At 45.6% G+C, this 25,559-nt stretch overlaps 1 protein-coding gene across 1 annotated transcript in view; it reads left to right on the top strand.

The window, feature by feature from the left end:
• Window positions 1-5,971: 5,971 nt before the first annotated feature.
• Window positions 5,972-25,559, top strand: part of BARX2 (BARX homeobox 2) — a 32,099-nt gene continuing 12,511 nt past the window's right edge. The window contains exon 1 of the mRNA XM_062013904.1: window positions 5,972-6,149. Within this exon, the coding sequence (XP_061869888.1) occupies window positions 5,972-6,149 (178 nt within the window). The remainder of the gene's footprint in view (window positions 6,150-25,559) is intronic.

A 25,559-nucleotide genomic window follows, 5' to 3' on the forward strand; every position in this document is an offset into this window, starting at 1 on the left:
GCTTCTTGCAGGCTGAGATAGTGGCAGATTGTCAGAATTACTTAACGTCCTGGAACACCACCCATTCCAGTATGAATAGGCTTCTTGTGTACAACTCACATGATCATGGTGTTTTTCTGGTGTCTCTATGGAGACTGGAGACATTCTTCTGGTCTATTGGTTTGGGATCTGTTTTTTTCTTTCTCTACTTTCAGGTAAATTGTCTTGTAGAGAAAAAAACACCCCAATAAACCAAACATATCATCCTTGTGGGTAACAAATAAAGCATCAGTGATGGAACACCCAAACATCCTGACTTGTTTTATAGAAGGAGTTGGAAATATTTTGATCTTTCCCTTTTTTTTTAACACACTACCATCCAGCTTGGCAGAGATTTAGCAAGCCTTGTGCAAAAAAGAATTGGCCTTAGGCAAAGCTGGATGAAGCAGTGAGCATTCCATGTGGATCCTCATCCAAATGAGGCCGGAGTGCGGATTAGAGAGTGAAGCAATGTTAGATTTTGGGGAGATTTCCATGCCAAAAATTGGAGGAGGTTTTTTTTAAGATGTTCCAATCCCAAACACTCTCATTCCCATGAGATCAGATGCTTCTCCTTACCATTGGCTCCAGTCCCTCTAGGAAAGTGAGATCTTTTTGTTACCTTGGCCATATTAAAATAGGTGTCTCTGTTTTCATTGGCACCTTGGAGAGGACAGCAATGTGTGCAGGATGATGGTTATGCAGTGTGGAGTTCCCCTGGAGAAATGTATGCATTGTCTTATTCATACCTGGGATGAACAGCAGAGGACCATGCCCATCTGTCCTGACCAAATGGAACCCTCAGGTGTTGTGCTTAGGACAGCAGCTCAGGATGACACAGAAGGTTCACTGTGCATTCCTGGTTGCCGCTCCCAAACTCCTCAGCCCTAGTTTACAAATCCCAATTCTAGCCTCTTAGCTATAGCATGAAAAAACACATCCTCACTTGCTGAAAGAAGCCATATGTTTCTTGGCTCAAACTCAGGTGTATGTGGTATCTATACAACACCCAGAAAATCAGAGCCACCCCATAAATATCTCTGTAAATGCCTTCAGTTCTGCCAGTGAGTCTGCCTGAGGATTCATAATGATTTATTTGATCCGGTTTGGTACGTTCTTTGGTGCCCTGCAAAGGCAACATCCCCAGTGAGCTCATGGAAATCACTCCAACCACCACTGCCAATGACATTTTAGTCACAGCAGAGCCTAGGAAAGGCAAAGCTGTTCAGGTGTTGTGCACTTGTGCAAAGAGGTAGCTGGAAGAACACGAAGCCGCTGTCTTGCAGCCCCTGGTGCCGTTGTGCGGAAACAAATGGAGGTCACAAGAGGAAAATGCTGGTATTTAGGGTGTGCTCCCTGCCTGCAGAGTGCATGATGTTGAGTGAGGTCTGGCATCTGTCCTGAGCATTAACAGAGGGAGACTCTGCCTCAGTTTATCTGCATGTAGGTCTAAAACGATACACGTCCTTTCTAAGGGGCTTCACCATTTGTTGGATGAGCTTTGTGGTTTGTGCACTCTGAGCCTATCAGCACTGATAAAAACTGTTATTAGCTGTACTGGTACTTTAAAGCAGAGCATCTTAACTAATTTGGGGACTAGCCAATGGTTTCATTCACATGACATACACAAATGAAAGCTATGAATACCATTATACCCTATTTCTAGATATTTTCTAAGCAGATGAGATTAGGTTTAGGGCCCATGGCAGAGCAAGAAATGAAACAAAGGTGTCTCAATCGATAGTTCACACTTCAGTATCATTTTACTGACAAGTAACTCAAGCCTTGCTTTATTCTGACCACACCAAGGGCTACCTTGTAGTGTTGCAGCTGTGACACCAGGTCTGTCCATTAAGGGACAAAGCCTGGTGGTGAAGCCAGGGCTGGTTTGGACCACACAGGTGCTGTAGCATCCCAGCAGGGCAGGAGGAATAGGAGGAGTATCAGTCGGGCTCAGGGTGAGGTCCGTTGACACTCAGAGAGACTGCAGACAGATTTAAAGGTGGCAGGTGAAGACAGAAGAAGAGTTCCCTGGCCAATGCCATTTTTCTCTGGCATCAGGTAGATACTAGAAACTCACTTGTGTGAGGTGAATGCTGGGATCTTTTACTCCAAGGGACTTCCATGCGCTGACACTTTCACACTGAGAGGGCAAGGCCTCTGGACTCCCTTGGTTTTAGCCACATACTTGCTTTCTCTATTGTGGATCAGGTATCAAGCCCAATGTCATGCTGAAAAAGGCATTCACTTAAGATCAGAGTGTTGGTGTTGAACAGGATTGGTTTTGTGTGTATGTATCTATTTCCAAAGGTGGTTGCATTTCTCTACAAAAGGGACTTTTCTAGTAATTAAACTTTATAACATCAGGGGCTTGCAAAAGGCATCATTGCCCTTTTGACAAGGAAAAGGAATTCAGAATGAGAACTGATGCACTTTAAGGCTTGGGCACTTTTTTTGGGACGGATTTTGCATTTAAAATTCTTGTTTGAGTGTGAAAACCAGAGAGCTGAGACCCCCCAGCTGGAACTCCTCTCCTTAGGCAAAGGATCCCAGTGTATCAATACAGAAACAAGCAATCACAACCAGCTAACCCTTCCATCAGCAGAGCCAGGTACTTGGTTACTACCTAAATAACACATTAGCTTAATTCTTATGGCCTTAATCACCATCTTACAGTAATGCTTGTGCTGGGACTAAACAAGTCTACTCTAAGGTGCTTAATCATTTTCCTGAGGTGCACAGCACCAGTGGGGTTTCAGCACACAAAAAGTGCCTGGTAGCACAAATTGTCTCCAAATTAAAGCAAGCTGTCTCCAGAAACCTTGGTTCAGAAAGGCTCCTGCTGTTACCTTTTCTGATTGAACACAATTGCCCTCCTGGAGGATCTACTTTCAGTTCTCTGGTGGAGGGCTGAACTGTGTGCTCTTCATCCCCAACAACCCGTGGCTGACTGACAAGCTCAGAGCAGTGCATTTTCTTCCTCAATTGTGATACTACTTTCACACATGAAAAAATTCCTCTGGTCAGGGAATTGCAGGATGGTGCCCCTTGGATTCATTCCCCCTTCCCTCTTGGAAAAGGGCATGTGCAGAAATCCTGGTAACTTGCTGTCACGCTGCCGTTTGTGCAGGTGTGGAGCTCACACACACAAACTGCCTCAAGTCTTGTGCCTTCCAGTCCTTCCCTAACGTGCCTTTCCCTTCCCACCCTCCCATACGGCCCCATTTCTCATCCATTAAAGAAACCTCAGGGAGAAGTACTTATCAGCAAGGCTGTCCTCCATGGGAAGAGTACCAGGGGCTCCAACAGCTGCTGGGGGTTTGAGTCCCCTTGGCAGATGTTTGCTATTCCAGCCACTTCATTAATTTTGGAAACAAAACCCCTGATTATTCCTGACCAAAGCAACCCCCTTTTTGATTGACAGCCAGTGTGTGTTTCATACAACATAACCCACTGTATTGCTCTGGCCACTGGGTTGGGGTTTTAAATGAAATAAGTGAAAGAAAGAAAGTTTCTAGAGCTCTCAGAGTGTGTTAATCCCATTTGCCAGCTCATCTCGCTGGGCTCTGGTGTTTCTAGAGAAGCAGCAGAAGTGCCAGCCCTACATCTCTGGATATCCAGCCCTTTAGATGTGAGAAATGGTTAAAGACAAGAGGAGGGGGCTCCTGTCCTGTGGTCAGTTGTGTGTGAGTGAGGCGAGACGGACGTTTTCTTCCCCTCTTCGTTTCTGGGCTGCCTCTAGTCAGGCTGCCTCTAGTCATGGAAGACTCCTTGATTTAACAGTGCTTGCACCGGTGCTCTCAAGTTAGGAAACGTTCCTCTGCTGTGTCTTGTCATGTTTTGCAAAGCCACTAAATGTGAAATGGAGTTGGGGTGTGGGTAGGGGGGCTGCAGCTACTGCCCAGACACCGAGGAAACACGGTGGGACAAAAGAGATTTGTCGCAACTTCGGGATTTCAGCTAGTGGCTTGCTCGGGACCTTGCCTCAGAAATATCCTTTGCATTAATTACCAGCGAGTACTAATTGCTCGAGTGAATGTGATCGGTAATTATGTTTCCTCCGAAAAAAAGTCTGAAAAAAGAAGCAAAGCGAGTGTGCTCCTAAAATGTTTTGGGTGTGAATTCCGAAGTGAGTGTTCCTAAAGCTGCATTCGGAACGAAGTCAGCTCATCTCCTTAAATAGCTGGAGTTTGTTTAGGAATTAAAGCGATGGTTTCATTTAAAAGAGAGTTATACCATCGGGGGGGAAAAGTCCTTGAACTCCTTAGTTGTTAAAATCCTGTTTGCAAGGTCACTTTAGTTCAAACTGAAAGAAACCCATTTCCAACTAATTTCCTTTCAATGAGAACACCGTTCCAACGGTTTAACGAGCAGAACGCCTTGTTTTCTCTTTTAACAGAGTTTTACCGTGCTGTGTTTTACAAAAGTTTGTAAGAACAACACAAGTTCAAAGGCTGTATCAGAAGTATTGTATTTCCTCGCCTCTGCCTCCCAGTTTTAACTGTGGGGACAACGCGACTTTCGTTTTAGCGCTCTCCCAAACGAACTTCTCTCCGAAATTAAAGCCGACGGCTAACTTGTGATCAAGAAAAAGGGAAACAGCGCTTTTAACAAACGAGGGTGAAGATAATTTGTTGCTTTTAGAGAGCTTAAAAAAACCAACCTCATAGATCAACAAAGTAAAAGTTGCTCAAATTGTTTGCGGGAGGTTGAGGCGGTTGTTGCCGTTTGCAAAAGCGGACGGAGTTTAATGACTGTAAATTGTTTGGTGCCATTTGGGTCACCAAAGCTTGAATACTACAGGGTGGCTGATAACGTTTTGCAGATAATACTTAAATCCTTGTAGGAAGCCTCAAATATTAGGGGGAGGGGGGAACATCTCCGTAATGAGCCTCGCCTTTACCCGTTTAAAGTTTGCGGCGAACTGGTTGTTTCTGGTAAATTATACAGCGAGCGCTTGAATCGGCCGCACAACTCCTGATAATGAGGTGTCTTAAACCACGCTGACTCCAAACGAGGGCTAAACCCTTCTGTCTGACAGCCGTGCTCCCTGCAGATCGGGACACCGCAGAGCCGAGACATAAATCGCCGGCTCTCAGCCCGCCAGGCGAAACAGCTTTGGAGGAGCGGGGAGAGCTCCGCGCTCCCTCCACGCTGCCGGAGGGCTACGGGGAGAGCTACGGGGAGAGCTCGTCCTCACCAAAGAATCCAGCAGAGACAAGCGGCTGTCTGACAGTCATTCACCTCTGGCCGTGAGAGCAGCCCAGGGACCTGGTAACGCCGCGGTTGCTTCAGCAAGGCCCCTAGAATGCTCTTTTTCCTCCCCTCTGCCGCTCTCCAGCACTTTGTGACTGAGGAATGGGTTTGATACCCGTCGGAGGAAGCTCAGGAACAGACACTTTCCTGACAGACTCGATGATCTTAAAGATCATTTGCAACCCAAACGATTCTAATGATTTGTGGGATGTGCACTTTGGATTTTTTAAAGTAATTACGGGCTGGGGAAGAGGGGTGGAGAGAGAAGGGGGGGAGAGGAAAAAGCCAACCCCAATCTGGAGCCCTTCCAGTTTTTGCACCAAAAAAAAACCCCAACCCAACCAAAAAGGCGAGCGAGCAAGCGAGACACACACCCCAGCTCTTAAAATAGCGAGCAGGGAGGGGAGAGGATGGCGGGATCCTCCCCGCCCGGCGCAGGGCAACAATGGTGCTCGGCGGGGAGCAGCGGCCGCCCTGATTGACAGCCGGAGCGTCCTAAAAAGGCCGTGGAGAGATGCTTATCGGCAGGTTTATATAGCGGGGGAGCCCGGCGCTGCGGAGCGCGGCGGGGAGCGGTGCCGAGCGCAGCACGCAGCGGGGAGGCGGCGGCAGCCGGAGGCAGCGCTCGGAGGCGCGGGGCCGATGCTCGCCGGCCGCGGCCCTGGCAGCCCCCCGCAGCCCCGGGGCCGGCCCCGCCATGCAGTGCCAGCCCCCGCCGCGGCCCGGCCGCCCCAAGGCAGGCAGGCGGCGCTACAAGACCTTCATGATCGACGAGATCCTCTCCAAGGAGACCTGCGATTACTTCGAGAAACTTTCCCTCTACTCCGTGTGTCCGTCTCTGCTGGTCCGGCCCAAGCCGCTGCACTCTTGCGCCGGTAAGCTGCTCCCTAAGGCCGGGGAGGCTGTGCCGAGGCACCCGGAGCAGCCCGCTGCACCGGCGCCCTTCGCCCGCCCAGCCCCGCGTAGCGAACCCCGGCGCGTCCCGCTCCTCCGCAGCCTGGGACGCGCCCCGAGCCCCGGCGCTGCCCGTACCCCGAGTATTCGTGCCCGTCTCCAGCGGGAGGCTTCGCGTTGCTCCCGCTTAGGGAAGATGTCATCTGGGAAGTGTTTGCCGAGTTCAGTGCGCAGCGGCGGGCTTCAACCTGTGCACAAATAACTAACCAGGGCAAGCGATAATGAGCTAACCGTACCATAAAAGTGGCCTTGACCCGGCGCTCATTGAAACAACTGGGGGCTTTTTCGTTGCCATCCGTGGGAGTACAAAGAAATTAATAGAAACATTGGAAAAAAGGGAGGAAAAGCTGCTACTGAGACGCAGCATTTTCTACCCGGATTCTTTCTTTGAAAGAAATTAGGCTGTTTCTAATAGAGATGGTGTGGAAATATATCTGATGATTTTTGCACACACAGACACCAGAAATAAATCCATACAAGTGGATCTCTGTCCTGGCCAGAAACCACTGATTTAAATACAAAACCCCAAGTGGCTGAGTGATTAAAATTGTCAAACAGACTGATGTGATGCAAGCCCCTAAAAATCCCCATTAAAAGTTATTAGAACACAGTCCTGATTTTAAAGAAAGAAAACCATCCTCTTGTTTTTCTAATGAAGCAGACAGTTTTCTAGAGTGATATTCATCCCACAAGGCTACACTTCCAGTGGTGGCACCTAATGTCTAATGGGAATCAGATGATGAAAGGCAAAAATACCTTCTTCCGAAACAATCAGACACATCTCTGGTAAAACCAGACCTATTTCAAGGTCATAACACTCTACTTTTCCTTTCTCTTTCCTGGCAGCATTCCTTTTGTGTTTTTGTTGTGTTTATAAGCGCTTTGGCTTAGGTTTGGGGTTTGTTTTTTAATGCTTAGCTGACTCTAAATGCAGAGGAGCATTTCTGATGTCTCAGCAGAGCTGTGCCGCTAGAAACTTGCTGTTGGGTTACCGAAAAGTTTGATGACTTGAGCAAACCAAGCATCAGTCTTCCTCCAACCTCAGCATTTATTTGTATAAATGCTTCATTATTAAAGACCCAGAAGTGATTAGGAGGCTGGATGAGAATTAAAACCCCTGCTGGCCAGCTTTTGGGGACAAGCAACATGAACAGTGTGATCCTTACTCAACGTTTATCCCTTCCCATCGATTTTGTGCGTGACGTTCCTTTGCCTTCTCTAATTGCTGACAGATTCTTTTATACCAGAAAGATCTGGTTGTTAATCAAGATATTGCTGACAAGGGAATTTTTCAGAGCTGATTCCCTCACTATTGCACAGCCAGTGAAATTCAGTGCTTGGCCAAAATAGGCACTGAAAGTCCCAAATGGTTTGTGTGTGTGTGTGTGGTGGATTGTGGTTACGTGGGAAGGGCCCGATTCTGCACACAGAATCAGTCAGTGGTTTATGGCTCTTGATGATTTAAATGTCTCCTTTAGCTCGAAGGACCCTCAGGTTTTTTTGATGGGTGATGTGCCTCTCAGCAGCTGTTTTGACTCTCACGACCCCCATGTGAAAAAGAGAGATTTTTTAATGTATATAGTTCTGTGTCCAGTACAGCAAACGCTGCCTTCATGACTAATATGTCATTAATAAGCATTAATAATCCTCAAATGATTCAGCAGTGGATTAGGAGTCATGCTAGCAAGACTCTTGTGGTTACTGTTCAGTCAAAACCTTCTTTCTCTTTGGGATCTTTAATGAATTTACCCTCAAGGTTGCATTTCTAGCCCAAGCTCTGGCCTGTCCCTGTGTCAGGGTGGATTGTGAGTATCTCCTTTGAATGGAATAAACTTGATGCAGTTGCAGTGCTTAAGCAGCAAAGTACACAGAGTTGCTTCTGAGATTAAAACCATAGAGGAAACTGCTACAACCCCCCCCCATTTCCATACTGTAAGGTTTTTAGGTACAAAGTCCTATTTGTAGGAGGTAATGGCAAATTTCTCCTGTTATAAAAGAGAGGAAAGTTTGGCATTGCCTGGGAAATGAGCAGTGCCACAAAACACAAATGTGAAAGGATTTTAAAATACCCAACATAAATCTGGATAAAACCTCCAAACAAACCACAAAACCCAAGCAGCCAAACTAACCCAAACTCAGGAGGCTTTAGCCACTTAGGGGCTGAAAACTGCAGAAATACAGCTCTGTGGCATTGAAATCACTGCCTGCATTTCCTTTGAGTTAATCAGGGCATGAGCACTTGGTGTCTTTGTGATGTGAAAAACTGAAATCACAGAAATTCACTCTGCCAGCAGAGTCACAGCTGAGACTTGGGAGGGTCTGAAACAGTCACGAGTAGCTAAGTTACTTGAGTTGAACTTTTCAGCAGTAAGGCTTTCTCTCAAGTCAGGAGTGTCAAATTTTGTTGGTGTTTTCATGGGCTAAAGGGTTAATTGTTCTTTCATCTGGGGTGAAGTCAGAGAAGCCTGATATGCCTTATAATTTATTTGGAGCTGAAAGATCTAAGGTGTTGTAGTTGTGTGGCTCGTGTGCTTAACACGTCCTCCGTGAAGGGAAGAGATCTGAAAAGCCTTGGTAACCAAAGGGAAAACAGTCTTGCTTTCAGCTATGGTCAAACACTCAATCCTTCAGCATCTGCAGCTGAGTTGGAACAAAACAGAATTGTCAAGTAGAGAGGAGTAAGGGTGGAAGGAGCTGTGAAGGTTTTTCCCCTGTGCATCACGAGGGCGAGAAGTTGACAGTTGTAAAGAGGATTCAGGAGCTCTGATGCCGGGCTCACGGATCTCACCGGGGAGATTCTCATTGCAAAGAGCTTGGAATGAGCCTCAATTGAAAGAAAAATCCCTGTCAAAAGGACCCATCATTAACTTCAGATCTGGTGTGTGTGGACATATATTCTGGCTTTTATGGAGCCAAATAAGCACGGCTGTACTCCTGAGCCTGTGACAAAACGCTAGCCCAGGTTCAGAGCTGTGACGATTAAAATGTAGCTATATAAAAACCAGCAGTGGTTAATACCTCTTTGATTTGTGACTTTTTGGGTTGTGATGATGTAATGGGAACATTATTTGTTTTGTTTCGAGCTATTTATGGCTTTTCATGCTCTGTCATACCGAGCTCATTCGTGTATCTAGTGATTACAGCGTTGTCTACAACGTGTGCTGTGCTTGCTCCGTCCTGCTGACTTCTGAAGGTTGCTTTTGGACTGAGCAGAGCCACACTTCAAATTGTCTTCATATCATTTTATAATTTTCCATTTAAAATACTCTGTAGGTGGGTCTAGACCCATTCTGGTTTGTTTCTTGCCTTTTATACAATCACGCTTTAGCAAGCCATTGGAAATCCAGTTGCTGTATTTGTGGTGTGATAAAGAATCAACTTTGTCAGTGTACAACGTTAGGAGGTCAAAGTGGACATGTTTATATATATCAAAGTAACTAAAATCACTTGGAAAAGGAAAGCCAGGGTGGTCATGGCTTGGATTAAAAACAACTGCATTGCCTCTTTCAAGAGAGAGCTCTGAGAGTCTTCGTTTCGTTTTAGCCAAGCTGGTAAAGCAAATTGTTTATCGTCTCTGCTGTGTGCTCATTTCTGCCAGGACCTGTTCCAAAACACATAAAAAACCCCTCTCAAATTAGAAAGCATCTTAGTAATTTATCATTTAAATCTCAATGAGCATCAGTGCCATTTATTTCTGTTCCACACCAAGGGTTTTTACTGGTACATGTCTCAGGTAGGACCGTGCTGCTCCGGTCGCCGTACCAGAGCAACGTCTCACATTAACATAGTGTTGCAGGCCAGAGAGGCTTTAAATCAGTGTGACTTTATTTGTCTTCTGAGAGAATTAGCTACTGTGATCTTAATATATTTACTCTTGTGTAAGGGGAGTTGTGTGGAAGGGGGTTGTACTGCTCTGTGGAAGTTTAAAAGCGCCCCAGCAAGTGACACAACCTTAATTGTCGCAGCTCTCTACGTATTTGAATGTCAACTACTCTGCTGGCTGTTCTGTGGCACAAGAAGCCTTTAAACACTGATAATTATCATTATCTGCTTCCTTGAACTTATTACTGGGATTGTTGGTTTTGTGGTTGTTTTTAGTTTGTTTGCTGGGTTTGGTTTTGAGGAACAGACCTCGTTTGGTGTTTGTGCAACTGGGGTTTTAATGTAGGCGGCTATCTTAGTATAGAGTTGTTCAGAACTTGAATTCTTCTCTTGCAGTTCTTTTTCTCTGTTTTTTCTTGGTTTATCTTGGGATGAAACTGGGAACTGCTTATCCCAAAGGTTCTTCTGAGCTGTTGTTTTCCTGGTAGATTTGATATTTTCTGGATTGAACTAAGCTGTGTCGGCACAAGGGGAAAATCCTTGTGTACTGCAGTGTGAGCTCTGCTGCTTCTGCTCCTCACTCACTCACCAGCCTTTTTAAGAAACCATGGTGAGGAGGTAGATTTCTTGTGTCTTAAAAACAGTTCAGGTTTTATGTGTGACCTCACAACGAGATTCCTTCTGATTCCCTTCAAAAAGGCCCTGAATTTGCTCAGGGACATGATGTACAATTGAGGTGTGAGCCATTCCCTCTGCTCAAACACAGATACTGTTAGAGTTTCTGGGGGAAAGGAAAAGGGAATCCATGTACTGGATGTCCCAGCATGGAGAAAAATGCCATCCCTTCAAAGTTCCTTATCTGAAAGATAACAGCTGGATTGAGCCCAGTAAATAAAGCCCATACAAAGCCCTTCTACCAGGCTAGCTTGAACCCAAACCTGCTCAACCTCCTGTTAACCCTACATCTTCAGCTGGCTTTGAACTGCCATCCCCCAGTGTGCTGCAGATGGAAGGCTTTGCTGTGTGGCATCCCAAGCCTTATTACAAGCTACTGGAAAGAGTTTTGGTGGTGGGGTGTGCAAAGTGACTGGATGTCTTAAATGTGTGTCTGCAGTGGGACTCGGTGACTCGGGAGGTTCCTTAAAGATCTGAGTGCCAAGAGGTATTTGTTGAGGGAAGCAGGCTCAAATGAATACACAGCAAAGAGTGATAGGTGCCAGCTTAAACTGCAGAGCTCTCAGTCTCTCTCTGTGGAAATCCACATTGGTGCAATGCTGTTTGGGATTTTTCCCTCACTCTTTGTGCACACATACAAAGAAAAACCCCACTTTTTAAACTCCCAGTGTTTATTGGGCTTAGCTTACAAAGATCAGTATAATTCCATAGTTTAATAGCAAAAAGTAAAGGCAAAATGACAAAGGACATCTATTAATCCTGAATAATAATTGTTGCTTGTGCAGATGTTTCTGGTGCAGTGTTAGGGAAGCTATTGAGCATTCTTAATAAAGGTGGGATAATTGAGAGATGATGTTGCCACAGATCCTAGAAGATGCAGCCACATCTATGCAGACCTCTCAAAGCACTCCTCTGGAAACCTTGAAAAGGGAGAATTTACTGTTGGGACTCTCCCTGCTCCTGTAGTTTGATTTCTTCAGCTGCAACCCCAGGAAACTCTCAGCCAAATAACTCCCCATCCATTTTATCCCTACAAGATAAAAACCTTTCTGTAGCAATCTTGCTGAGGGCCAGTTTAAAAGCAGAGGTAAATCTGCCCAAAAGTGGCATCTTTAGGAATAATAATGGGCTAGCTCATAGCAACCATGTAGCTGGAGAAGAGTCTGTCAGTGTTCTTGTTGAGATTATAGCTAATATTAGAGGTGGTATTTCAGCAGCAGAGCCACATGAGAATCTGAAGGCTGGCTTTGCTTAGGCTGAGCAGGGAAATCTGTCTCTAAAGGGGTTTCAATGCTAAGTGATAAAAAATGTGGAATCAAGTCTGAATCTTTCTGCCTGTAGCTCCTTACAGATAATAGTGAAGAACTTCATGAAAGGCAAAACAAACTCACACCCCAGTGACTGCAATAAAACCTACCGTGGAAAGTAATCAGCCTTGTGGTTGTGGTTAAGCATGAATAAGCATCGTGGAGGAATGCTCTAATAGGAGGTATTAATGAATGTGGGATTCCACTGGGAAAATTGACACCTCCACCTTTTTGGAAAGCTTCACAGCTTGCACAGTTGAAATCCATCTACAGCCTGGTTTAGGTTTATATGCTGTGAGATAAAAAGTGTGTCCTCGGTTTGGACACTGCTGCTGGAGCCTGCACAACACAGACCTAGTGCCACAGCACTTGAGTGTGATTAGGACTTGTATGACTATTCCTCAACTTGCTGCTGTAAAATACATGAAAAGCCAGCCTTGGCTAGTAGAATGAATGTCCCTCTAGCCCTGCAGCCCTCAGTACCAGCTGAGTATGAACAGGGACAAGAATCCTCACTGGGGAAGCCGAGGAAAAAGAAGCGAGACTGTTTCGAGCCAACACTGTGTGAAGCTCCCCATCAACACTGCAGAGCAGTAGCTAAGGAGACTTTGTTTTCTTCTTCTGTTTACTTGTGTGGAGCATTACATTTCTTTTCCAGCTAAAAGTATGGTGAAGGACAACTTGTTATATCATCATCTTGGCTGCGTGTTGATTGGAGTGTTGATCCACCTTCAGCAAGGCTTTAGTGCCGATGGGAGTGCTGTGAGGAGATTTGGGTGACTGAAAGAAGTCTCTGATATCAAATCTCTTCCATGCCCTCAGCACGAAGCAAAAACCCTGGGAGTAGTCAGAAGAATGGATGTTTTGGTTTGTTGGTAGGTAGAAGGAACAATAGCAACTGTCCTTTTTAGTTCAGAGTGAAGAGAAAAATGTCTTAGATTTCTTCTTGGCAAGTTTAGAGTTTAAAAAGTGGGGGGTGGGGGTGGAAATCAGGTCAGAGGAAGTACTTGATTTGGAATAAATACTGAAAACATGCCTTCCAAAGGCTGAAAGGAAACTTTCTGACACTTTTTTAACGTGAGACATTTGGCAAAGCAATGAAGTGACTTTCTGTACTGCAGAAGCCTTGTGGTGGTTGGTTGTTTTTTGATGAAGTTACAACTGAACATTTTCAACCAGTTCTGTTGGAGAATTAAAAGCCAGAATGCCTTAGGATGAGCTGCTTTTGCTAGGAAATAATAATTCCTTGGTTAAAGTCTAGGACCTGGTTTGTGCTCTTGCTGTATCTGTGTACATCAAGGCAAAGTCTGTAACAGAACAAGCTCTCGGGAGCCGAGTGGGGGATGTTTGGGGTACCCTTGTCCTCAGCGGTGATGGAACCCACAGCATTGCATCACACAGATGAGACAGCTCATGTTATGCCTCCTGCTGGGATGGGCTTGTGCTGACTTCTCCAGGAAAGTGGCCCCTTCTTTGCATTGCTCCCATTTCTCACTCTGCTCAGAAGGGTGTCCGTGCCGTGCTGGGTCTGATCGCTCCCACCACGCACTGCACGGGTGAGATGGATGTGTGAGCTTCAGAGCAGGCTGAGCAGTAATAAAGCATGAGATCATAGTAATATTATCACCCAGGGAAATACTGGAGATGGATTTCTGCCCCCTTGAGTTATCTATTACTCCTTGTGTTCCTGGCAGTCAGAGAGAATCTAGCTGAGAGGCTTCTGACCCTCGTTGAGTGACGTGAAATCCCCAAAGCTACATTTTAATAACATCTTTAAAAACACAGAGAGATTTGGTGTTAGGGCCTGGCTTACACAGTAAATACTTCATATTTTCCATCTTCCTCTCATGTAATTTTTTTGGCATCTTCTCCCTCATTCCTGTTGACCAGAACATAGCTCAGAAAAGCCCCCAGTCACCAGTTGCAGACACTGGGGACAAGGTGTGTGGGTGCTCAACGCTGGGGCCTGTGGAAGTAACTAATGGGAAGGAACAGCCTTTCCCCAAAAAATCCTCCAATGTGGATCCCTGCATTGGTATTCAAACCTCTTCCAACTGCACTTAACACATCTTGGTATTGTGAGTGAAGTCAGATACTTGCTGCTTCTGGCCTCCAGAGGGGTCAAGACTGGTGGGATGCTGGTAAAACACATGCCATGAGGATGCTAAAGGTTTGATTCTACTCCTAGCTACCTGATGAGAACCAGTTCTTGGGGTAAGGAGCACTTAGTTGTCTGGATAAATCTCTCCCTAAAGTTTGCCACATGGAAAAGAAAGTCCAGCATCTCTTCCTTGTAAAAAACCAAAAGGCACAACCCTCCCCTCCCCACAGTTTATTTCCTCTTTTTGACTGGTCTGTGTGTCCCTCTTCATAGCTGGCACTTTTGTAGAGCCTAAATAGATCTAGTTCAGTAAGAAGAAAGGAATTTGAGTAAAAATGAGGCATTTTCTGGCAACCATGGTGAGTGAGAAAGTAGCTTTGTCCTTGCACAAGGTTGTACAAGCTATGGCTCTGACACTATTTCTTTCCAGAATGTCTGAACTTTTCTAAAGCATAAAACCTGAACCTTTTTTTTTCATTCCTTTTTTAAAGAAGGAGAAAAACCAATCCTCCAGAACCTTCTACATCAGAAAAAACCAAACTCCCTGTGAAAACCCAGGGACAGAACATTTGCAGTGGGTCTTTTTCTTGTCAGACGTGCTGAGTCAGGTCTTACCTTGTAACTTAACTGCAACAGGACCACTCCTGCAAAGGGTTTGATTTGGGAGCTTTAGTATTTGCCCTATAACTCAAATAATCTTGCTGTGAGTTCAAGAGAAGACTTTTCAGTGTGGTCAGCAGTCAGGTTTCAATCCTTGGCTCACCTTGGCTTTGGGTATTGCTACTGGTGATAATCTTGCCTGTTCCAGGCTAAGGGAATAGCTCATTTTTCCTGCTGATGCAGTTGTTTTTAATGGACCTCTATAACCAGGATTTCACTTTGCAGAGGTTAGACCTTCATCTGAATTAACTTATTAATAGACATCTCCAGAACTGATGTTGAAGCAAGAACTGTACCTTGGAGTGTACAGGTACCTGTTGCCACATCCAGTGTGCGGCTGCCTACGTTCAGACATTAAAACCAAAGCACTGTTGGGTAAGCACAGAAGGGTTGAAGCCTTAATAAAACCATCTCCTTTTCTTTTACAAGACAGAGAAACGTGGCTGATATGTTTGTGGTGACATAAACAGGGTATGCTGTGAGAGACCAACCTACCATCTCTCAAGCAAAATCAGCAGCGGTGGTACTTGGGTGCTGCCTGTATCTCCTACGTGTAATTGCATCACAGAAGCTGTCTGTGGGAAGGCCTGGTGCTCTGCCTTGCATTTCTTCACATGGCTCAAAGAGAAGCCTGAAGCAAATGGGGTGGGGGGGGTTTTTTTGGCCACCAAAGATTTGTGTGAGTTTGTGAATCCATTTTACATCACCCTTCTGTCTGTTTTGTTCAGAACTGCCTATTGACAGCTTTGCCAACAGTTCATTTTGTTCCTGTGGTGACTAAACAGTGGAGGAGCTGATATTTGAAGTTTTCTGTGACATCAGAGGACAGTACCAGGCAGTCTGGATCTCTGCCATCAGCTCTTTGCTGTGCTCTTTTGCTTTCCTTAAGGTTTGTTTTAGGTTGCTGGATAGTAGTGAAATTCTCCACTGAGGCTGTGCCAGAAGTTAGAAGGGTTGGTTTCACCTTGTTACAATAAATTACAGAGCAATTGTAAATGATGAAAAGGGGTTTGATGAAGTGGGTGAGGAATAATTGATGGATTATTTTAGTTAAAATTACTTAGAGCCCAATCCAACTCCCACTGAAGTCAATTAAATTCGAGTTGGATCGGGGCCAAAATGAGTCAAAGTCAATTATGCCTTAACTGTAAACATTTAAAAGCACATTATTATAAGGTACTTTAGCACTTAAATTACGTTAAAACAAAAGCATTTCCAAAATCCAGCTGATAGTTTTGTTTGTCCAGCTCTATTGGAACCCTTTTTCTCATGGCTGAGAAACAGAGACCTCTTGAGCTGATGCTCAACCCCTGTATATCTGAAGTGAAGAGATGGCAAGCCAGTGGATTCTGCAGATGGATTTGTGTCCATCAGACACCAGTGACTGCAGGAGAGGAGCCAGCAAAGGTGACTGAAAAGGGATTGTAGAAATCCTGGTGGTTTTTCATCTAATTGTCAGGGTTTGAAGAGTTTAGTTGTGCAAGTATCAGCTCATAAACTACTGACACTATGACATGGGCTCATCTCAGACCTGCAGTGGTTCTGCATCATCTTTGCTTCAGCTCAACAAGGTACAGCATCCAAAATATTGTTTCAAAAGAAAGAAGCTGAGTGATAAACAGATGGATTCACAGGTGCATTCCACAACATATGGTGGTGTTACCAGAAGATCCAGATTCTCTTACAAATCACCATTCACAAGCCTGCCTTCAGACCGTTGCTGTGTTTTTAACAGCACATCCAGGATTGATCCCTTTTGTTCTGCCCTCAGAGTTTCTCATCAGCATCCAGGCATCTCCTGCTCAAATCTGGCAGGGGTAAGCTTTCCTGCCTTGCATCTGGCTAACAGGTTGTCTCAGGAGGTCGTAGCACAGCATCCTATGTGCCACCCCTGAAGATCTGCCAGGGGCATGGCCAGCTGCATGTGCAGCAGGGAATAACTGTTAACTGGGGTCACTCCTGTCTCTCCAAGTGAACTAAATTCGTCCCCACAGACAGATGATCTCCCAGTCAATGCCAAGCACTGAAAGGACTTCTGCAGGGTCTGAAATTGGTGTGGTTTGTTTTTGGTCCTGAGAAGCAGCTGTGTTTAAAATGAAAGACAAGGGCTGATCCTCGTTTGAACCAAGGACACGACGTAGCTCTGGCTCTCTCAAAGGTCTTTGTGGGGGATGGAGGTGCTGGACGTGTGCAGAGCAGTGAAAGGATAGAAAATGAGGCATGGCTGGAAATGAAACATCAATTTGATGCTTGTGCAGCTAGAAGAGGAGTGTTGGAGTGCCTTCAGAGATGTTCAGCTTGCTAAATGGACTTTGTTTTTAGTCTGGCAAATGCAGTTCAGCAAATGATTTCCTTTTCTTTTGTGCCAGCACAGTTTTCATGGTTATTTTGCCTCCTTTTTTCAGGGTACTCTTTTCTATACATTTCTATTCATAGCAGGATTAATTAATAGCTTGCACTAACACTTGTTAAAGAGCTTGCAGCTATGAAACAGACATTTCTGTCCTTCAGAGAAGGGTAAAAGTGATACCCATCCAGCAGCATCCATCAGGAGAAAGGGATACCACCATGATACACATTGATACAGGACTTCTGTGGCACACAGCACTGCCTGATTTCTTCCCTGTTAAATACAGTGCCATGAAAGCCATGTGGGCAACTTCAGCAGGGGGGGTGGACTAGATGATCTCTAAAGGTCCCTTCCAACCCCTACCATTGGATGATTCTATGAGCTTTCTATGTTTATAGGCTTTAGCATGCTTGAAAAAACCTGATTTCTGTGTTCCATGTCTTTCTCTCTTAACATTACACCATCCAACATGTTACAAGGTGTAAAAATGCATTGAGAGCAGTTGTCAGCTAGGTAAAAACTGAGCTTTACTGTTACCTGCTCACAGATACTGACTGCTTGGTACAGCCTAGAAATAGTATCCCTTATGGGATAGAAGAGTCTTTCTGGACAGTGAAGGATACTGGAAACACTTCCATTCATCACAGTGCCTTGACAGCAACTTAGGTTGAAGAAAAACATGTTGGGGATAACTGCCAGTGCTTGGTGCTGTATTTCTGAGTACCTCTGCAATGATTTGAACAGAGCATAAGCCACTGTGCCCTGAAGCCAGTCATGCCAACAAGGGGTTCACTGAGTGTTTCTTACCTATGGAGAAAGTCCTAATGGAATAGCTGCTGCTGTTACTGCTTTGTTAATCAACTGAAGGAAGTTCAGGGTTCATTTTACCTGACACATAGCCTTAGTGTGGCTTTAAGTGTGGTGGACTCCTCATTTGTCTGCTCAGAATGTTTGTTTTCCCCAAAGCCAGTTGTGGGTCATTCACCTCCAGTCACTGATCCCAACATTGGAAATGTTTGTCCAGCTGATGACAGTCAAGTGCTTTGAAAAGTTATTGCCTCTGGTTAAACTGAGCTTGGTTTGCACATTGTGAGAACATTCAAATACATACCTCACCTAGTTTCTGTCCACAAGACTTTTCTTCATGCAGATGCCTCACTCCTTACACTAACCAGTAAATAGTGGGACCTATGTATTGTGGTTTAACCTTCTGCATCCTGCAGGTTATGTCCAAATATTGCTTTACTCAGTACCCCTTCCTTTCCCCCTGGTCCCCATTGCTTGAAGTCAATAGAAGTATTGGGTGTGTAAGAAGAAAAGGAATTGCATCAGACTGCAAACAGATGAATGTTCTCTGCTGAGCATTCCCAGGCTGGCAGCTTGGGACATGCCACTGATGGCAACGGGGATAACAATGAGCTTGGGAGTTTGCAGAGCCCATGGGATAGCTGAGAACTTTGCCATGGGCACTCAGTGGCTTGGCCATCTCTACTCAGCTTTGGCCTTGACTCACTCCATGATGTGGAGTGAGTTGTGTGCTCGCTGCATGGCTCATGTTTGCCTGCAGTTGAACGGCCGTTGGTTACACACTTGTGGAGAGCATGGGCAGTCCTTGGTGAAGAAATGCAAGCCCAAAGTGATGTGGTCAGTGGGGATTTCATATGTTTAACTATGCTCTTCCTAAAGTTTAGTTAAGCACAATACAACCTGTATTCTTTTCCCCACCAAAGCCTGCAGGAGGGCAAAGACTTCTCCACAGATCATGTTAAGAGGTGCTAAAACAAAGCCGCGTTTCTTACTTCACAGGCGTTTCAACTCATTCCTTTGCCATTTGTATCCATCCTTTGACCCTTTACTGGACTCTTCTCCCTTCTATCCATGCCCTGCTGGGTTTTTCCAGTTTGCCCTTTCTCTGCCTGCCTTTTTTTCTCCTCTCCAGCTCTTTCTTGCTGTCTCCCCTCAGCATCTGATAACGTCGGAGTTCAAGTCGAACTTTCGAACCCGTGACGTCAAGTTGGTTTGGAATTAGGCAAAACCAGTTTGCCCATCCCTCGTTGTAAAAGGGTTAATCCTCTAAACTATTGAGAGACAAGGGCAGGGAATTGTGAAAGGAGCCCCTGTTTTATAAGCATTTGTATTGCCAGTGCTTGAATGCCCGTAATAAGCAGGTTGCTGCTGTGATTAATGGCTGTTTTACATGCTGATGATGGATGATGTGTCTTACTGTAGAAGCCATTTATTTTGGTTGGGTCTCCTCACCCAAGCAGGACTGGAAATGAGATGTTAATGTTTTTTATTCTCAGCAATTTAAAGAAAGGTGACCCATAAAAAGGAGAAAATCATTAAAACTCTGCCCTGTTGGGTTTTTTTCCCTTTGTAACGTGTGCAAAGACAACTCATGTGCAATTCTTTTCTTAACTACAGCCTTTTTTCTTCACAGATTCTTATTCTGTTCTCTCCAAGTTGGAAAGGAATAGGAACATGTTGTCAGCCTGAAACTTTATGAATTTGGAAGGAACAAACTATTCAAAGGCCTTAAACTCTCAGTCTGGCTTTGTTTTATTCAGTTATTTTTAGTCAAAGACTCAGAGAATTGGGGATCTTTAGTTATTTTGAGCCTGGTTTTGTATCAGATGAGAAGTTGCTGATTTCACTTTTAGTTTCAGTTGCATTTTCTTCCCTCACTGATGTCATTTATATGTATAAAGGTGGTGGTGGAGTGTTTGTGATGGTTTGGATACACAGGCTAGACACAGAAGAGAAGGTTTTTCATTAAACCAACTATATATCTGTATGCATTCAGCAGCATCCATCTAACTTTGAGATTTCAATATCCATTGAATGACTTAATAAAGGGAGGAGGAAAAAGACTTTTAAAAAGCACTCTTGAATGAAATCTCTTTCAGGGAGGTGAAAGTGGCTGCAGTGTTGAACCAAGTCTTTCCACAGTTCTACATAAACTGCCTTTCCTCCCAAGGAAGATGCTCCAGTGCCCTGAGCATCTTGGCAGCCCTGCACTGGCCTCTCTGCAGCACTTCCCTGTCCCTCTCCTGGAGCTGCTCTCCAGCAGGTCACCCCCAGCCTGTGCTGGCCCAGGGGGTTGTTCCTCCCCAGCTGCAGGACTCTGCTCTTATAAAAAACATTCCCTGCAGACTTCTTTGAATCACCATCATGCCCAAATTGGCAGCCACAGGTGATCTTTGGCAGATTATCTTTCTTGGTTTAGAGGAACTTTGTGTTCTAGAAGTGCTGTGCATGTGCCTGTTACTGGAGGAGTTTTTCCCTTGGAGACACTGCCAGTTGCACAATAACAGGGTACATACATTGCTTGCATGTTAACAGATGTATTAATCGCACATGAAGGGATTTCCTAAGCACATGACACAAAAGAGAGGTCTCAATGCAGTGCTTATGCAGCCTGTTAATGTGAGACAATAACAGCTCTGCCTCTCCTTGGGGCTTCCATTCTCATACTTTCCAGACCATACAATGACCTTGGGGGGTAGGTATCAACACCCTCATTTTGCACATGGGTAAAAAAGAAGTCTAGTGAGATTCAGGGACTTGGCTGAGGTTGTATATTAAGGCAGTGGCAGGGTTGGAAAACTATGCCCAATGTCCACTCTCCCCCAAATGTAGCTCCTTTGGTCCTTTATGAGGCAGATGAGTAGATAAAGTCGGTGGGAATGAGACTGTTCCCATCAGCCTAGGGTTTTTCCTGCTGTTAGCAGGAACTGTACACCCACACATGTGTGGGGGGAAGACAGAGCTGCATTGTTTTGTTGCTTATTGACTTTTATGATTGGTATTTCAATGAGGTGATGGAGTCCCAGCTGTACCTGTGGAACAGCTGCATTCCTCAGCCCCAGCAGCTGCAGGAGAACCAGAGGGAAACTGAGCTGCTGCTGAAAACCAGAGATGGGTGATAAGCAAAGCTTTGATTCAGAGCCATCCAAGCCTTAGGGTGAGGGAGAAGTCTCCACCTGGATCCCTAAATCAGAGCATTTCTAGGGGCACATTTGTTGTTCTAGATTGGAGCTTCTGGAAACAGATGTCGTAACACTTCTGTCCACAATGACATCAATCCACAGCTAAAGCTGAGTTTGAGTACTGTAGAAACACAACTCAGTCCCTTGGGATTAATTAGGACCTACCTCCACCCTAAGCCTAATCTGTATTTGTCTAGAGGTGTGAAAACAATGTCTCCTTGTCTGCCTTCCTATCAGACCCAAAAGAGCACACATGAGTGTGACATGAGTGTGACATGAGTGTGACATGAGTGTGGGCTCATGTTTGGAGACTGGGACAGCTGAAGCTCACCAACTGGAATTTCTGGCTTATCCTTCCACCAGTGCTGTGGTACAGGCAACCTGGTGGCTGGGTTTCTGGCACATAAGGGGCTGCATGCCTCCAAAGTGACTCTCAAGTTGACATTTCTCTCATGGAGCTGCCTATTCTGGGTGTGTCCATTCTGAGGCTGCCCATCCTTGAGCCATTTTGCAGCTTGCTTTTTGAGATTAGATGAATTTCAACAGGAGCAAAACTTGTTCTGTGCCTCAGCTGAGAAAACCCAAAGCAGCAGCCACCCTGAATGAATGGGCCAGGTCTCTGCTACCATCAATGAGACCGGTTTTGATGTTGGGTGCTATGCATGTTTGTATAGGCTGAAGATCCAGGGGTGGTCTGAGCTGCTGTTTGGAGTCCTCTAGGTCCTTCTCCACCAAGCAGTTGGCTATTCTGCATGTTGCTTAGCACTATTTCCCAGCTACAGACCAGCCCCACGGCTGCCTTGTCTGCTCTGCTTGTGCTTTCACCCCCTGGCTGTACTCTGCAGTGAAACTACACGTGTAATGCTGCCATCTGACATGCTCTTTCCATGATGTCTGTAGGAGTGAATGCAGCTTTCCTTGTCCTCACTCACTCCTGGGCCCACAGGGCAGCCTAATTGAGTGCAGATGTTGAAGTGAGTGGAACAGCACTTTTGCTGGAGACTGGGGCTGTAAGTGATGCCAGCACCCCACTCCCCATGGCCACGCTGGATACTCCTGGCTGCAGGTAGAGCTAGTGGTGAAGCCACGTGCTGAGGGTTCTTGCAGCATCTTCATGACTAACTTTACATAATGTGGACAGCCCTGAAGTCAAGGGAGCTGCTTTGGGAATGAGGTTGCTGGCAATGATTTATAGCAGTGTTGTAGCATGGTTTGCAAGGAAAGCTTTCTATAAACTGGAAATTCATCCCTGTCTTCTTTTTCTCCCCCCCATCCAAAAAGTGAAAGCTTAGCTGTCCTTGATTCATTCCATGTGGGTTATGATTTTTCTTGGGTGACATGGCTGTGCTGTTACTTGATGTGGAGGGAGTAAAAATAGCCCTGCCCTGTGCCAGTGGAAGCTGTGACATAGTCATTGTCAGCTTCACCAACCAATAAGGAGGAAATCCTTCTTCCAAGCTGCTCTAGATCCTCATAACAGGGTTTCACCTTCCAGGAATAAGGTGTGTTATGCTCAGCTTTATTCCCTGTGTAGATCTCTCCCCCATACCCCAGCTACAAGAGCCAGGATGAAATCACTAACCATCCAATTGTTTTGGTTGCAAAAGACCTTTAAGATCATTGAGAGCAACCACCAACCTCTCAGTGCCAAGCCCACCACTAAACCATGTCTCTAATCTAATTGGCAAACACAAAGGGTAGACAGGCTGTGAACAAAAGCTGCTCATGGATCCTTTGCATCCTTCTAAATGGCATTGTTTGTGCAGCTGTTCAGCCAAATCGGCCCCAGGGTTTATTTTTGTCCATAGAGGAAACAGAGATGAGTTTTCTCTCTGTTAGGGCAGATGCAACATCAAAGAATCATATATGCAGCTCAGAGAGACCAACCTCTCTCCTAAAGGTGTCCTGATGGGAGCAAGATTATTAATAAAGCAGCCCTTGAGATGCTAAGGCACAGTTCCAAGGGGTGAAGGCTTTGGCAAGATGTGACAAGTCTCTTTGGAGTTAACGCTGGTGCTTGCTGAAGCCCCCCTTTCATTTCATTGTGAAGAAGAGGGGGATAACTGTGTGTTTTAAACACTAATCTACTATTCTCCTGAGAGTAAAAAAAACACCCCATTTTCTAAAAGATCCATCAGGCAAAACTTACCCAGCCTGGTGTTTAGAATCAACTGACCTCTCTTTCTTCCCACGTGTCACTCAGCAGAGTCTCAGAGGCAGGAAGAGATGGGGATATTTATGGCAGGGCTTCTGCTGGAGCTCACACAAGGCTGGGCTTCAGCAACCTGAAGAGGGCTTTTGTGTGCACAGTTAGTCAGCTGTCCAAGGCTAGTGTTTGCTTAGAGATGTTGTGATAGTGCTGACCAGAGCAGGAAGTAAAGGGCTGATTGATGTGTGTGTGCGTGGCATTGTGCATTGGCACTTGGACTGTGAAATGCTGAGAGAAGGCAGATTGCTTTATCAAACATGTAAGGATGTGAGAGTGGTCTTAATGTGTCAGTCCAGAGCCAATACAGACTCAGGTCTTGGACAGTGGCCAGGAAGAGGTACTTAGGGAGCAGCATCAAGAACAGAACGTGACTTGTCCTTTAATTAAACTGTGCCCTCTCAGCTCTGATGGGCTGTTTCTCAACCTAGGTCCAACTCTTGACCAGTGACACCATCCAAACAGGGGATTGGATTTGGCCTCCTGTGTTTCTCCCGAGTGTCCCAAGATGCCTCAGCATGTCTGTCATCAGGAAACACAAAAACTTGTTGCAACTGAAGCTTAGACACCCTGAGAGTTGTGTTTTCTTGGTGCAGTGTTTCTCCTTTCCCCCCTCCTCAACAGACAAGAGCAGACACTGGCTGGAAATCCATTCCTTACAGCTATTTGAGTCTGTCATCTCTTGGCTCCTTCGAGTCTTATCCTTGGTCATGCAGGAAACACTTGGCTGAAGTCCTTACCATGACTTAGTTGAAGAGCAAGAGCTTCAAATTGAAGTTGACTTGGTGGGGCCAAAGTGTCCCTTGACACAGGCAGGATAAATGAGCTGGTGGCTTGGATCCCAGTGACTTTCTTGTGCTGTTGTTTATGGAGATGTGCTTGTGTTTATTTCTCTGGGACTAATGTGGCCTGGCCTTCAAACTCCCCCAGAGTCCAGACAACAAGGGTCTGGAATGGAGGTTCATGTCCAAAGCCATTTCCAAGTCACAGGTACCCTAACAGGAGAGACCTGCTTGGGTTCAGAGCATCTCCTTTCCCACTCAGTAGCCTTTAAAGGGATCACCTTTTATGGCTGAGGAACCCCATTGAGAATCACTCCTCAAAGAGCAGGACCTCTCTGAGCCATGCTCAGTTGGCATGAGGAGTGTGGATGGGGATCAAGGGGATCACACCTTTCCAAGAGGCACGTTGCCCTTTGAATCTGGGCAGCAGAACAACTCAGATCAGTGCTGTGTGTGTGTCCTGCCTCGTTCCCCACTGCTGGAGCCAGGCTGCTACAATGGATTTCTTGAGCTCTGGCCACATAATTTCTTCCAAAGCTTCTGAAAAAAATACTAAATGAAATCTTTCTGTATAAATGTTCTTCTCCAGTGAGGATCTGACAAGGTCCTGGCACACTCCCCTGTCTGACAGCCTGGAAGAAAGGCTGCTGTGTGCAAGGAGAGCAGCCTAGAGCACCCAGGTGGTGTTTGCTTCTACCTTGCTGGCAACTGAGAAGAAACCCAGCAGTTAAGCATTGTTATCCTGTGATAACTGGAAACCACAGCAGAGGACTAGCCCCAGGACAGCAGCACCACCAGGTCTTTAGACTCCAGGTTTCCCATCTCCTCCCCCACCAGCATGGCCTTTGAACAAAGCCAGCTTGTTGCTGTGCTTAGTGCCAGCCCTGCCAGCAGAGGCCAGGTGCCATCCTTCAGGGCTCTGGCATCCCTGCAGACACTGATGCTGTAGGTGAGTTCTTGGATTGTGTTTCTAATCCAGCCCTAAGTGCCTGTGGCACCAGGGAGCCAGACAACTTCTTGCTCAAGAAGGCTCTCGGGCTCATCATTTGTTCAAGGGCAATTACTTGCAGTGTGTACAGTGCCTTAAACGTGCTAAAAAAGCACAATATAAATATCAAATGCCATTATTAAGGAAGGATTAATTATCTTTCTGCTTAGTTTCTGTGAAGGCCTCTGGCACACATGCCTCAGATGCATTCAAACTTATTAATTGCTGTAATTATGTAGAAGTTATCCTGCAACATTATGTTGATAAATTGCTAATGGGGACAGGCTTGAAAGAGAAAACCTGGCTCTCCCAGCTCCAAGCACTGAGCAACTCTCACTTGACACTGTGCTGAACTGAACTGCAGCTCAGGGAGCAGCAGCTGGAGCTCGTGGCCACACTCTGCTCAGCCCTGGACAGGTTGTTGCATGGTGAAGGATGCTTTGGTTGCATG

This window comes from Colius striatus, chromosome 23, assembly GCF_028858725.1.
Source record: "Colius striatus isolate bColStr4 chromosome 23, bColStr4.1.hap1, whole genome shotgun sequence".
NCBI lineage: Eukaryota > Metazoa > Chordata > Aves > Coliiformes > Coliidae > Colius > Colius striatus.